The 12,229-nt window shown below is 42.7% G+C and overlaps 1 protein-coding gene across 4 annotated transcripts in view; it reads right to left on the bottom strand.

Annotated features, from left to right (window-relative positions):
• Positions 1–253: 253 nt before the first annotated feature.
• Positions 254–12,229, bottom strand: part of LOC309551983 (inositol polyphosphate-5-phosphatase A-like) — a 76,054-nt gene continuing 64,078 nt past the window's right edge. For all 4 annotated transcript variants that reach the window (XM_082252722.1, XM_082252724.1, XM_082252725.1 and 1 more), the window contains 8 exons: positions 11,370–11,448; positions 11,113–11,184; positions 7,392–7,466; positions 7,210–7,283; positions 6,983–7,094; positions 6,834–6,902; positions 6,687–6,743; positions 254–431 (listed from right to left, as the gene is read on the bottom strand). In XM_082252722.1, coding sequence (XP_082108848.1) covers positions 6,690–6,743; positions 6,834–6,902; positions 6,983–7,094; positions 7,210–7,283; positions 7,392–7,466; positions 11,113–11,184; positions 11,370–11,448 — 535 coding nt within the window. In that variant the 3' untranslated portion in view covers positions 254–431; positions 6,687–6,689. The remainder of the gene's footprint in view (positions 432–6,686; positions 6,744–6,833; positions 6,903–6,982; positions 7,095–7,209; positions 7,284–7,391; positions 7,467–11,112; positions 11,185–11,369; positions 11,449–12,229) is intronic.

The raw sequence follows: 12,229 nt of genomic DNA, 5'->3' as shown, positions 1-12,229 counted from the left end.
ATCAGGTCTCTTCCCTGCCCGGACAGGGTTGTACTGTATGGCAGACCTTTGAACATCTCAGATGTGGATTGACATTTGGCAGGTAAATGCACAACAAGGTATGGGACATGACTCAAATATGTGTGGCACCACATCCAAACAATAGGCAATTTGCAATATATTTGGCAGGTAAAACAGACCCATTATTTGTATGTCTGTGTATTTTGCTGTCTGCCCGGAGTTCCACTTTAAATAAAACCCACAAAGAGAAATGTTTACAGTAAGAGCACTTTATACAAATTGTATTTTAAATAAAACAAAACAATATTATAAATATAGATGATTGTAAAAGATATCCCTAAATAAGGCTACCTCTGGGGGTAACATAGAAAAAGTTATCTGATGCAGCGAGCCGTGGTGTCATTTATCTGTAGTGTGATCCGGTTGTCTGCCTGTAAAGAGAAAATAAAAGGTGGTCATTTTCCTGTTGGTGAATTCATTGTCCACACAAAACTGATATTTCACAATCAGTTTGACATGTGTTCTCAGGAATAAATATGGCAGGAATACTGCACTGGGATTATGAGAAGGATATGATTGGTTGTTATGGGTAATACAGACAGAGATCTGTAACATAAAAGCAAAAGTAGGCTAGTTTTGCCAATAGCTGAAATATGACATGATGTGAAGTAGTATGATTGTAGATGTAGTTTAATTCAGTAGAATTACAGATATTGTATTCCCTTAATCAGTACTCAATCATTGACAGATGTTCCTCAATTAGAATTTTAAAAGGACAAAACAAGCTCTAGACCAGAAGTGACACCGTGCCGATAAAACTGTCACCTCCCTGAAGACTCAAAGTTAATTCACCTACAAGCCCAGCAGGGGACAACACCTGTTTCCTCTAGACCCTCCAGCTGTTGTTGAACTACACATCCCATGATGCATTGTAAAGCTCTGGCATTCACAGACATGACTAGGCATGATGGAAACTGACGCTCCTGAACAACTGGAGGATCATTTTTTGGAGAGATGCCCAACATCTAGTTTTTTACGGCCGATATATAGACGATATCATCTTCTTCTGGGACGGTCCTCCATCCTCAATTGATGATTTTGTCATCCACTGCAACACCAATGACTTCGGTCTCACCTTTACTTCTGTTTGTGATGCAGTTCATCTAGCCTTCTTGGACCTCGAGCTGGGTAGTGAAGGCACCTCCATCTTTGCCCACAACTACACCAAGCCTACCACCGGCAACTCATACCTACACTATAGTAGTTTTCATCATCCCCAGTGGGTAAACAATATACCTAAAGGGCAGTTTTGTCACCTTAGACAGAACTGCACCAGGGATATAGATTACATCACACAGAGTGACGCCTTGAGAGCCAAGTTTAGGGATAAGGGTTACCCTAACCAATTGGTCGATCAAGCCTACGCCACCTTCTGCCTGGTAAACCCCCAAAAATACATCTAAATATGATGAATCCACTCCAAGGTTTATCACCAGATTCCATTGCCCCTACAGGAAAATGGAATCCATACTACAGAAACACTGGAACATTCTACTACAGGACCCCCATCTTTTACCCAATTTAGGTCACAAACCTAGAGTTACTTACCGTAGGGCCCCTACCCTAAAAAACAAAATTGCACCCAGTCGTCTCAAGACCAAAAAAGCCCATAATCCATTGTGCCTCATTCCCTTAAAGGGTATGTACCGATGTAACAAGCCTTTATGCAAAACATGTGCTTTTGTGCAACATGGTAAAAAAACTGTTCACCCATAAGAATAAAACTTACCGTTTGGAAAAATTCTACAACTGTTCTATTGATTACGTGGTCTACTGCCTGACCTATCCCTGTGGACTACTCTATGTTGGTCGCACCATCCGCCCATTACGGCAACGATTTGGTCACCATCGTAGGTTTGTGGAGGAGGGCTGTGACCAACATATTTGTACCACGACATTTCCTCGAGTTCCACAATAAGTCCACATCAGGATTTGAGGTTTGGGTAATAAAGTCCATCCCCAAACTTTCATCTGAGGCCGAATGATTTGCCAAATTATGCACACGAGAGACTTTTTGGATCTATACCCTCGATTCACTTTCACCCAATAGTTTAAATGAAGAGTTAGATGTTAACACCATATTATGATTAGAGCCAATGTGTGTCTTTTTACCTTGTCAAATAACCATTTTCTATATGCACTTGTCCTCAGGCTCGTAGCACCATGTACTACTTTTTGATATAAGGTATATTCTTCATGACCTCATCTCGTCTGTAAGTATGTTGTATTCCGTCCCTCACTTTCCTTCCCCTCCTCCCCCCTCTCCCTCCATATACTTATCCCCCCCTGCTCTTTTCCCTGCCCCCCCTTTCCCCTTCCCCCCCTTTTCCTTTTATCGTTGTTTCCCCTTAATCTCCCACCCCCCCTTTCCTCGCCTTTTTTCACTGTTTTACTGCCCATCTGTTACTCCTCTTCTTTGTTCTGATTACATTTTCAGATTGTTATATGTAGTTTTCTCCTAGCATTTATCATATAAAGTGCTTCTTTGATATGTATGCCTACACACATACTTTTATATAAGTCTATTTACTTTTATGCAATTTATTTTTATGCGATTTATATTTATACGATTTTTTATGCGATTGTATAAAACTCTGTCCCTTATATATATGCATGTATGTGCCTCTGTGTTTGGCTGCCCCCCCCCCTTTTATGTCTTGCTTTCTAATATGAGAACATTCATTTATGCCCCCCCCCCCCTTTTTTTCCAGTTCCACCCTTAGTTTTTTGTTTGTTTGTTACATCTTCTTATTGCAGCTTTAAGTATTGTGGTCCCACTGTTTAGCCCATTTATAATGGCCGCTTTAAGTCCATCTGCATCCGCCCAGCTTGTGTGCTGTCTTCCTATAAACTTGTTCAGCTCTTCTGTGTCACGCCACTGCACTTGAGAAAGGAGCGCCCTGTGAGGCTACTGTGCACGCTCGGAAACGCGTTGTGGGATTGGCTGCTGGATATGTCATGCTGGGCTCCCCTGTCTGTCATTGCTGGATGTACTGAGGAGCAGGGCTTCATTCTGAAGCCGCTGGCCATCCTACCAAATGGTCCCTCGGCTCACCAGGCCTCTCCCTCAGGAACAGAACACCCTCCTGAAGCTGCCGGCCATCCGACTATCTGGTCTCTTGGCCCTCCAGGCATCTCCCTCCTTCACCATCCCCTTTACCACCTCTTGGAGCCACAACATCCAGCCATGGACCCCTGTGTTCCTGCAGACCACCTAACAGATGAGCTACTGTATTTTATACTGTTTTAAATATGAGCAGTTTTCCTGTACCTGCCTTACCCTTTTAATTGAACTGATAACACTTAGAGGCGCTCTGCTTTTTGTTTTTATTTCCGCTTTCAAGCTGAAAGACCCCAAGCACATGTGCCCTTGGCATTTATACAGTATCCCAGCATGCGCCGAGGTACTTTCCTCTGCCAATCACCAGGGCTGTACTAAATGCTTGTGCACTCATTTGTCAGGTTTCCTCCCACTTTCCAATATGCCTCCCTATTGGACCAGTGTGAAACACTTCAGACAACCTAAGCTGCACCTGAGCACCATGAGCAGATCTCACTAACAGATCCTGCTCTCTGGTAGGCAGAGAGCAATATAAATTTACCTGGCAATCGCTCTGGTAAGCAGTAAGATCCAAAAAACAATATTCTCTCTTCTAGCACCTACCTAGGAGGGTAATACACAAGCTTTTGCTACTGTTTCCTTCATGGCATTTAGAACATGGGTCATGAGTTTAAATTGGTGTTTGGAAATCCCAGTGGGTTTCCCTTGAGGAGTTCCTTGTGAGATTACATAGGAAGCCTCTTCTGCAAGAGGGTGCACAGGATTCCGTACACCTACAACCACAATCTGTGGGCCACAGAAGAAGTCCACCAGTTGTAGAGAAATGTGCCCATGTCCGAACAACTACAAACACCAAGATGAGGAAGCACCAGGGTTAAATGAGCTAGCCTGATAGGCACCATGCGTATACCATACGTATACCACTAAAGCAATATCTTGTAGTTAGTCTCAATTGCTGATCCATTGCATGAGCAGGACTTGGCAGTATTCCAAATTTGATCCCATTCTTCTTGTTCTAATTTCATATTTAGATCTTGCTGCCAGTTGCTAACATACTTTGGTGGTTCTAGAGTGTATTTAGATATGAGGATATTATATAGGAGGGAAATAAGCCCTGGGGAATGTAGATTGTCTTTTCTACATTTGGATTCAAGGATTTTATTTGTGATAAGTAGGGTATGGAAGGGGCTTCGTTTTTTAGTCAATCCAGTGCCTAAAGGCATTAGGTCAGGGGTTCTCAAACTATGGCCCTCCAGTTGTTCAGGAACTACAATTCCCATCATTCCTAGTCATGTCTGTGAATGTCATTGTCAATGCCTCATGGGATGTGTAGTTTCGCAACAGCTGGAGGGCCGTAGTTTGAGGATCCCTGCACTAGGTGATTTAAATCCTGGAGTAAAAAAAGGGATTGTGAATAACAGATAATCTGGGTAAATTCGAGAGATTAGGCCTCCCAAGCATATAAAATCATTATTGTGATTTTTTTTTTCTTCTTCTGTTTACCTCTGGACATTTGTGGCTAAATTGTGCAAGAGAACTCTTGGAGGTGGAAAGGGGACAAGGGATGTTAACAGTAGTAGTACTCTGAATTCTTTATAGCTCAATGCAGGCCTCAATTATAAAAATTTCCTATAGGGGAACCAAAGTCCCCAGAATACTCACCTCTGTTCCAGCAGTGCGGTCATTGGATCCCTCGCCAGCCACCAGCATCTTCTCCTCAGGCTTCTTCTGGGTATCAGTTTTTCGGCCTTTTGATTGGCCAGCAGGGACGACATTACTCCTGCGCATACATATGGGGGTTCTTCATCCTGCTACACTGGCACCATGTCCAGAACATATGTATATTCAACACAGAGGCGTAACTAGTACCTTAGGGGCCCCAGTGCAAGAAACCATGAAGGGCCCCCTGGACCCCTGGCCGGGGCCCTTCCCTTTAAGCCTGGGGCTCTTCCCACTGATCCTGGGGCCCACAGGGGCCCAGAGACAGCAGAACACAAGGGAACTGGATAGGAGGAGTGGCGGGGGCAGCAAACAGAGGAACCAATCTCCTCCATTTTCCTCCTGAAGCTACAGGAGGAAAAAGGAGGACAGTGATTTCTCTACCTGCTGCCCCCGCCCCCTCCTATGCAGGCGTACAGGGGAGCCGCACAGGCCCCCTGGATTGTGGGGCCCGGTTGCAATTGCAACCCCTACAACCCCTGTAGTTACGCCCCTGATTCAACAGAAGATTGAGAACAAGCAGATACGCTTGCTTTATTTCAGAAAAGAACATTGCATGTCTCTTCTGCAATAAAAAGCTGCCACCTTGCATTTTTTTTTTATCAGAAGGTATAGTTTCAAAGTTCCAGAACTGTCATAATGTGTGTACAGAATCACTTGGAAATGGAACGACAAAAGCTGATCGACATTTTTTTTATACAAAATTACTATTGTCCTAGGCACAATCAAAGTGAATAAAAGCATATCTAAACCCAAAAAAACAAAAAATGTATACAGTATATTGCAGTTTGCTAGTTCTTAGATGTGATGGCTGCAAGTTTACTTTTTTAAGCTTTTCCTTTATTTAATCTGGTAATCCGACCAGCAAGACTTGTCCTGCTTTAGGGGCAATTCACACCACACAAACTTGGTTATTTTTATTTTTTTAGTTGAATGCATTTTTTATGTGTTTAGATGCGTTCTGCTGCATTGTACAGTACAGTTTGGCGTGCAGTACAGTTTAGTGCAGAAAAAATGCAGCATGTTCTACATTTTTTTCTGCACTGGAACACAAAGAAACTGACCGCACTGGTGTGAACTAGGCCACTGGAACCCATATAATCCACTATCCATGTGTTTTTGATGCAGAAGGAAAAACACACTGGACTGCATTTGGTCTGAACCAGCCCCTAAGGTGGTTACACTCACTATTCCACTTATTTATGGAGGAACAGCGTATCCACCCTTGGACAGCAGGATTGTCACCCTGTGGAGAGGGTAGTGTTAAATGGACTAGTAGATTTCGATGGCATTTACATAAGTGCCTAATAAACTGAAGATTAACTCTAACTAACACTTTCTAAAAAATTAATTAATAGTATTTCTTTGTTTTTGAGGTTAGCTAAATGAATACAATTTGAACATTGTAAGCACTCGTCAGTGTTAAATGGTTTGTCGAAACCTGCTAACTACCACTTTTGCTGGACAGCTCAGGCTGTTAAAGTAGGTTAAAAATAACAGACTTACTGGCAGGATTAAAAGGTAAAAATAAAGGAAAACAAGTCTAAAGTAAACTAGCTAATGACTGGTAAGCTGCTATTTATTACATTTTTGCTTTTGGGTTTAGATGCGCTGTAAGCAAAAACCTATGTATGCAGTAGATGATGACATTGCACCCTAATTATCACCAGATGCAAGAAAAGAAGTGATTATGTTTGTGTTGCTCATACCAGCCAATCACATTTTCCCTTTCCTTGCACTTTGGGAGAATAAAGGGAAGATCTGTTGGTTGTAACACAGACCTGAGAATATCTTTTCCTAGGAACATTGGTATGTTAGGTCTGTTGTGAGAAGTGTTAACTATTACCTGTCAGTTGTCAGGCAGTTCTAATGGTGACTCCATCTCAAAGTAGAGATACACAGGCTAGAGAGATAGATGAAGAGCCCATTAGTGTCTTTGAACCACTATGGATGCCATGACATATCAATTATATTTTCATTTCCTTGCTCTCACCTTGTGATCGCCCATACAGATGTCTCCTCCAATCCTCTGATACCTAACGCAGTCTTCCCCCTCCTTACCCTACAGAAAAGAGAAGGGTGAGTATGAGCAGGGGGAGGCGTTCTAAGGACAACAGAGAAGAAACCACACAGAATACTAACCTTCTGAATGAGAGCCCGGGCAGGGTGAGACATCAAGATGCGGTCACACCATGCTGGGCATCGTGTACCCATGAATTCTGCAGCTTCTGTAACATTTTCACTGAATGGGTAACTGGGAATAAATACAGCACAAGATCAGTGTTCCAACAACCAATAACACAAACATTTACTTTGTATTATTTCACGTAATAAAAGACATCTGGCAACTGCAGAGAAATATTTCTTACGTCGGTGGGAAAGAGATCTGGACCTCAGTCAGCTCATTTAGAAATGCGACTGGCTCATGGTCAAAGCGCAGCAGCTAGAGACAAAGTCAGATGGGTAAAATGCAAATCTATATAAAATGTATACACCGTACATGTTACTGAACACAGTTCTCCGTATTCTACTTCTGTAACACAAGTCTTACCATATGTTCACTGTCATCCTGAAATATCTGCACGTTCTGATATTCAAACTTTTTACACTTCATGACAAGCTGAACCTGAAGAGGGAGGAAGTGACAGCGACAAGACAGGTCAATAATGGGAGATGGAAAGGGAAAGTAAGTGAGGACTGAAGGAGTTAGGCAGGCTATACATGGTGTGAAGTTCTTTCCTGCAAAGAAATTTGCATGATCCCCCCATCAATACAGACAGTGCTGATAGAGGAATCCCTCCTGCCAAGCAATTGTCTGCTCCAGGAGGGGGAGCAAACCCCGCAGGGAGAAGACAGTGATTATAGCTAGCGGCTATGGCAGCCGCTAGCAATATTTACAAGGGAATCCAGCAGGCTGGTTGTACCCAAGTTGATCTATCAACTTGGAACATTAAGCGTGCCCATTAACTGTTCAAACCAAGTATGGCTGGGCCTTAGTGATCACTTAGTGAAGAGTTAATGTGTCAAAAAGTATGAAAGTCAGAACTGTCTATTTCACAGGTGTCAAACATAAGGCCCGCGGGCCGAATGCAGCCCCCCAGGCCATTTCATGTGGCCCTCACACCTCTCCTGCAGCTGTTCCACCATCTTCCACATGTCCTACTTTTGTTGCTGTATTAAGCTGAAGCACCCAGCTGGCTCTAGTACCTCCCTGCTCACTGTAGGTAGCTCCGCTTCTCTCACTTGCAGGGAGATCATCCAGTGGGGATGTTGGCATCTTCACTGCACCCCAGGCACCTGAAACTACCTTGTCCCCATCCTGCACGTCCTGTGGGAGCAGCTCCGGAGATCAGATCTGTGGCAGCCATTGGGAGGCAAGCTGTCACTTGTAATCACAGAAGCCAGACTTCGGTGTTTACAAGTGATAGTGGTGAGCAGGGAGCAGAGGGCCAAAGCCAGAGTTACAGCTGAAAAAAAGCCCTGTATCTGTATCAGTAAAGAAGGGCAGAGAATAGTACCAGTGGTGTAGGTTGGTCAGGATATCAATGAAGAAATGGCAAGTAAGGTCAAGAAGAGGCAGGAAAGGAAATCTATAAAGGAGAAGCAGGAAAAACTATTATTGAGTAATCATAAAAAGCTATAAGTAAAGGAACATAACTCAGAGATGTAAGGAATAGGGGACTGCCAATCTATTACTGAAGGATAAGAATAATGCATCAAAACAAAATATGTTCACAGTCTTACAGTTTCTTTTTTAAACAGTCACAGACTTAAGCTGGTCATACACGATTAGATTACTTTCATTTAGCTTGTGGGCTGAACAAATAAAAATCTAACTAGTTCCTCCATCCATTGACGGCAGCTTTATCTGATTGGATGCAGCTTCTTTTTGGTTGAAAATTTTCCAGCAGGAACCTTTGACAAATGTCTATTGAATGACTGTTGTCGAATACAGTGGGGCCAGCAGGGCTACTCGAGGTATAGCGAGTTTTAGTAGAAAAGCCTGTGTGCTGCCAGCATGCTGTAGAGAGGAACCCTTACTCTCTGTGGGAGCCATGGTCTCATTGTAGAGGTCCATAATGCCCCCTGCTGAGTCAGAGCTCTCCAATCAGTAAAAGACGTGCATAAATGGAAGTAGCATCAGACCAAAAAGGCTGTCTTTTAACACAACATTAATAAATAAATTTGCACTCTTATTTTTTGGTCTGGCACTCCTTCCATATATGCACATCTTTTCCTGGTAACCTGCTGGAGTACCAACAGTAGGGGAGCCTTGCCTTTTGTGAGCAACCTAACCTAAGCCATTGGGCTCTTCAAATGTTTCTTGCCCTCTCACTACCTTGTTTAAACCCATATCAAAGTTCCAGCGCCTCTTGGATGCCCCTTTGTTTTCATTGGACTCTCCATTCAGTAGGCAGCATGAGCTTTGCTCATTGCAGAGCTTTTGGTCTGCAATATAGAGGGCATTTGAGCTTTAATAGTGTGGGGAGGTATAGCTCTGGTTAGGGTAAAACCACAAATAATCTAGAGCAGCCTTTTTCAACCAGGATGCCTTGAGGTTTCTTCAGGGGTGCCTTGGCAAAATGCCTAAAAACTTCCCAAAAACTATATTTAAGCTGGCGTGTGGATGAAGGCTGCCTTTTAGTTACACTAAGTTGCAGATTTTCATGCACTATTAAAACCTTCTAGCTCCTGGCTTCCTAACGACCAATGGCGTCATCAGTTTATAAGGAGGATGTCAGTCGCCTGCATAGAATCCTTGTTTAACCCTCTACTGCCCCTCTCCATCAGCGGTGGGGTCACATTAGCTGAGTGATGGAGAAACATTGGAATATTAGTCAGTACCAGGTTGAAAAAGTGTATTAGCTTTGGAAGACCAAATTTCACCTCTAACAATGGGTGTCCTACTTGGGCTTGTGGGTGTTGCTGCATTATGTAAAACTATTAGAATAGTTATTACATTTTAGAATGGGGGGCCTTGAGACTGTCCATAATTTTTAAACGGTGCCTTGAAATTGTCCATGACTTTTAAAGGGTGCCTTGATGGAAAAAAGTTTGAGAAACACTGATCAGGAGAAACAACTACCTGCTATTTGTATAAAAGATGGCTGTGCTTACAACTGAACTTTTGCACAATACACTAGTGCACTCTACAACAAGTGTTGACAATGTATATTTGGCAATTGCTGACAAGAGATCAGCAAGAGGTGTGGACATCAGAAGACTGACTGAACAGAAATACAAAACATTTACCGTATATATTCGAGTATAAGCCGAGTATTTCAGCACATTTTTTTGTGCTGAAAATGTCCCCCTCGGCTTATACTCGAGTCAACAAAAAAAAAAAAGTTCCTGGCCGCTCTGACGTGTTTAAGATTTAAAAATGGCGCTGCCCGGCGTATACATATCACCGCACATGCGCCGCCACCGCTCGGGACAGGCCGGGAATAGCTGAATGTATACCAGCTTTCCCGAGTGGCGGTGGCGGCGCGTGCGCATTGACGTTTCGGCGCCGGGTGGCGCCATTTTTAAAAAGAAGGCACCTCTGGAACAGGTAAGTGAAACACAGCCGCACTAATATGCCCGCAACCCAGCATCCTCTTGTACCATGCTTGCCACCCTGAATTCTCCTGTACCATGCCAGCCACACTGCATTCTCCTGTACCATGCTTTCCACCCTGAATTCTCCTGTACTATGCCAGCCACACTGCATTCTCATGTACCATGCTTGCCACCCTGAATTCTCCTGTACCATGCCAGCCACACTGCATTCTCCTGTACCATGCCAGCCACACTGCATTCTTCTGTACCATGCCTGCCACCCTGCATTCTCCTGTACCATGCCCGCCACCCTGCTTTCTCACCCTAGGCTTATACTCGAGTCAATCATTTTTCCCATCTTTTTGTGGTAAAAGTAGGGGCCTCGGCTTATACTCGGGTCGGGTTATACTCGAGTATATACGGTAGTAGGTAAAACAGCAAACATACAGTATATCAATTAAAAATGTGGATTTGGTTATTTTCCTTCACTTACCCTTTAAATCTTTTATTCATAAAGAAAACAACTTATGAACAGAGTGGAACAGGGAAAGAAAAGGAAGCAGAGTGCAACAACAAAGATGTTAGCTTGTATACATAGTCCAGTGAAGTACAGATTCAAGTTGATGAGATCAGCGTAATTTGTAGCAGAGTGTGGGACAGAGGTAGGACTTTGTTAGCAAAATGGCAATTGCATAAAACAGTGTCAGTCAATCAGAGTCAGTGGGAATTACCTCCCCATCTTGTTCAAACAGTACAGTTTGTTTTCCCGTCTCTCCAGTGAAACTTGGGGACCAGCCCTGAGCCTGCAGAAACCAACATAAAACTTGGACAGTGGACACAGAACATAGTATACAGAAATACAATATACAATGTGATAAACACACCTCACACAGAACATAGTATACAGAAATACAATATACAATGTGATAAACACACCTCACACAGAACATAGTATACAGAAATACAATATACAATGTGATAAACACACCTGGATTAGGCTTTTTAAATCCAAACGGAAATTAAAATCTCCAAACAGGAAAAATGGTACATTGCAGCCATCCTGTAACCTGATGAGGAAAATAAATAAAATTGAAGCCATGAACAGAGAGAGAGAGACGTAGAAGAAAAGTTATCACATGCATTTTGCTGGTTTTCTCCACAATTAAACATCAATTGAAGCAATATTTGTATCTAAACTGACCAGGTGATTGATGCAGATAAATTATTCAGGGTGTTATGTTTAGGAAATCAGATCATTTTCATATAACCAGCATTTACATTTTTAAAAACAGGGACAGATTAGTCCATACTCTGTTATTAGAAACTGTAGAAATGCTTTTGTTTAGACTTGAGTTCCCACCGTTGAACCAATATGGCTTTGGCCACTTTGCAGCAGTCAGGCATGATCAACACAGGAATTGTCAAGCCTTGTACCTTTGTAAGGTCTTTAAATGATTTACAATGAATGGGCTTGTAGCTCAAGATTATTGGTCACCGAAATCTGATTATTAATTTTTCATAGTATCCTGGACCAATCAGTTTCCTGCCATTTTCATTGGTTTTGAGGTCCCACCCTCCAGCGCCTCTCACTTAGCTTTACATTTAGTCATCCAGCCAGTAATGTCATTCTGGTCTGTTTTCTCCACATATGGAAAATGCAAAAAATTAAAGATGAGCAACACTACTGCTCTGCAAATTGCTAATAAAAGTCAGCCACAGTCATGATGGATGGGACATAAAAAATCTCAAAAGAGAGGCTATGCATGTGCATGGTTGAAAATTGTAAGAAAGCCAATGGGAGACGGAAATGGCAGATCATCACCCATGCTTGCATACTCATACATGTTT

This window comes from Pelophylax lessonae (assembly GCF_965119305.1).
Source record: "Pelophylax lessonae genome assembly, chromosome: 4".
Classification (NCBI taxonomy): domain Eukaryota; kingdom Metazoa; phylum Chordata; class Amphibia; order Anura; family Ranidae; genus Pelophylax; species Pelophylax lessonae.
Note: the sequence above shows the minus strand (reverse complement) of the source record. Positions and strands in the feature narration are given on the sequence as shown.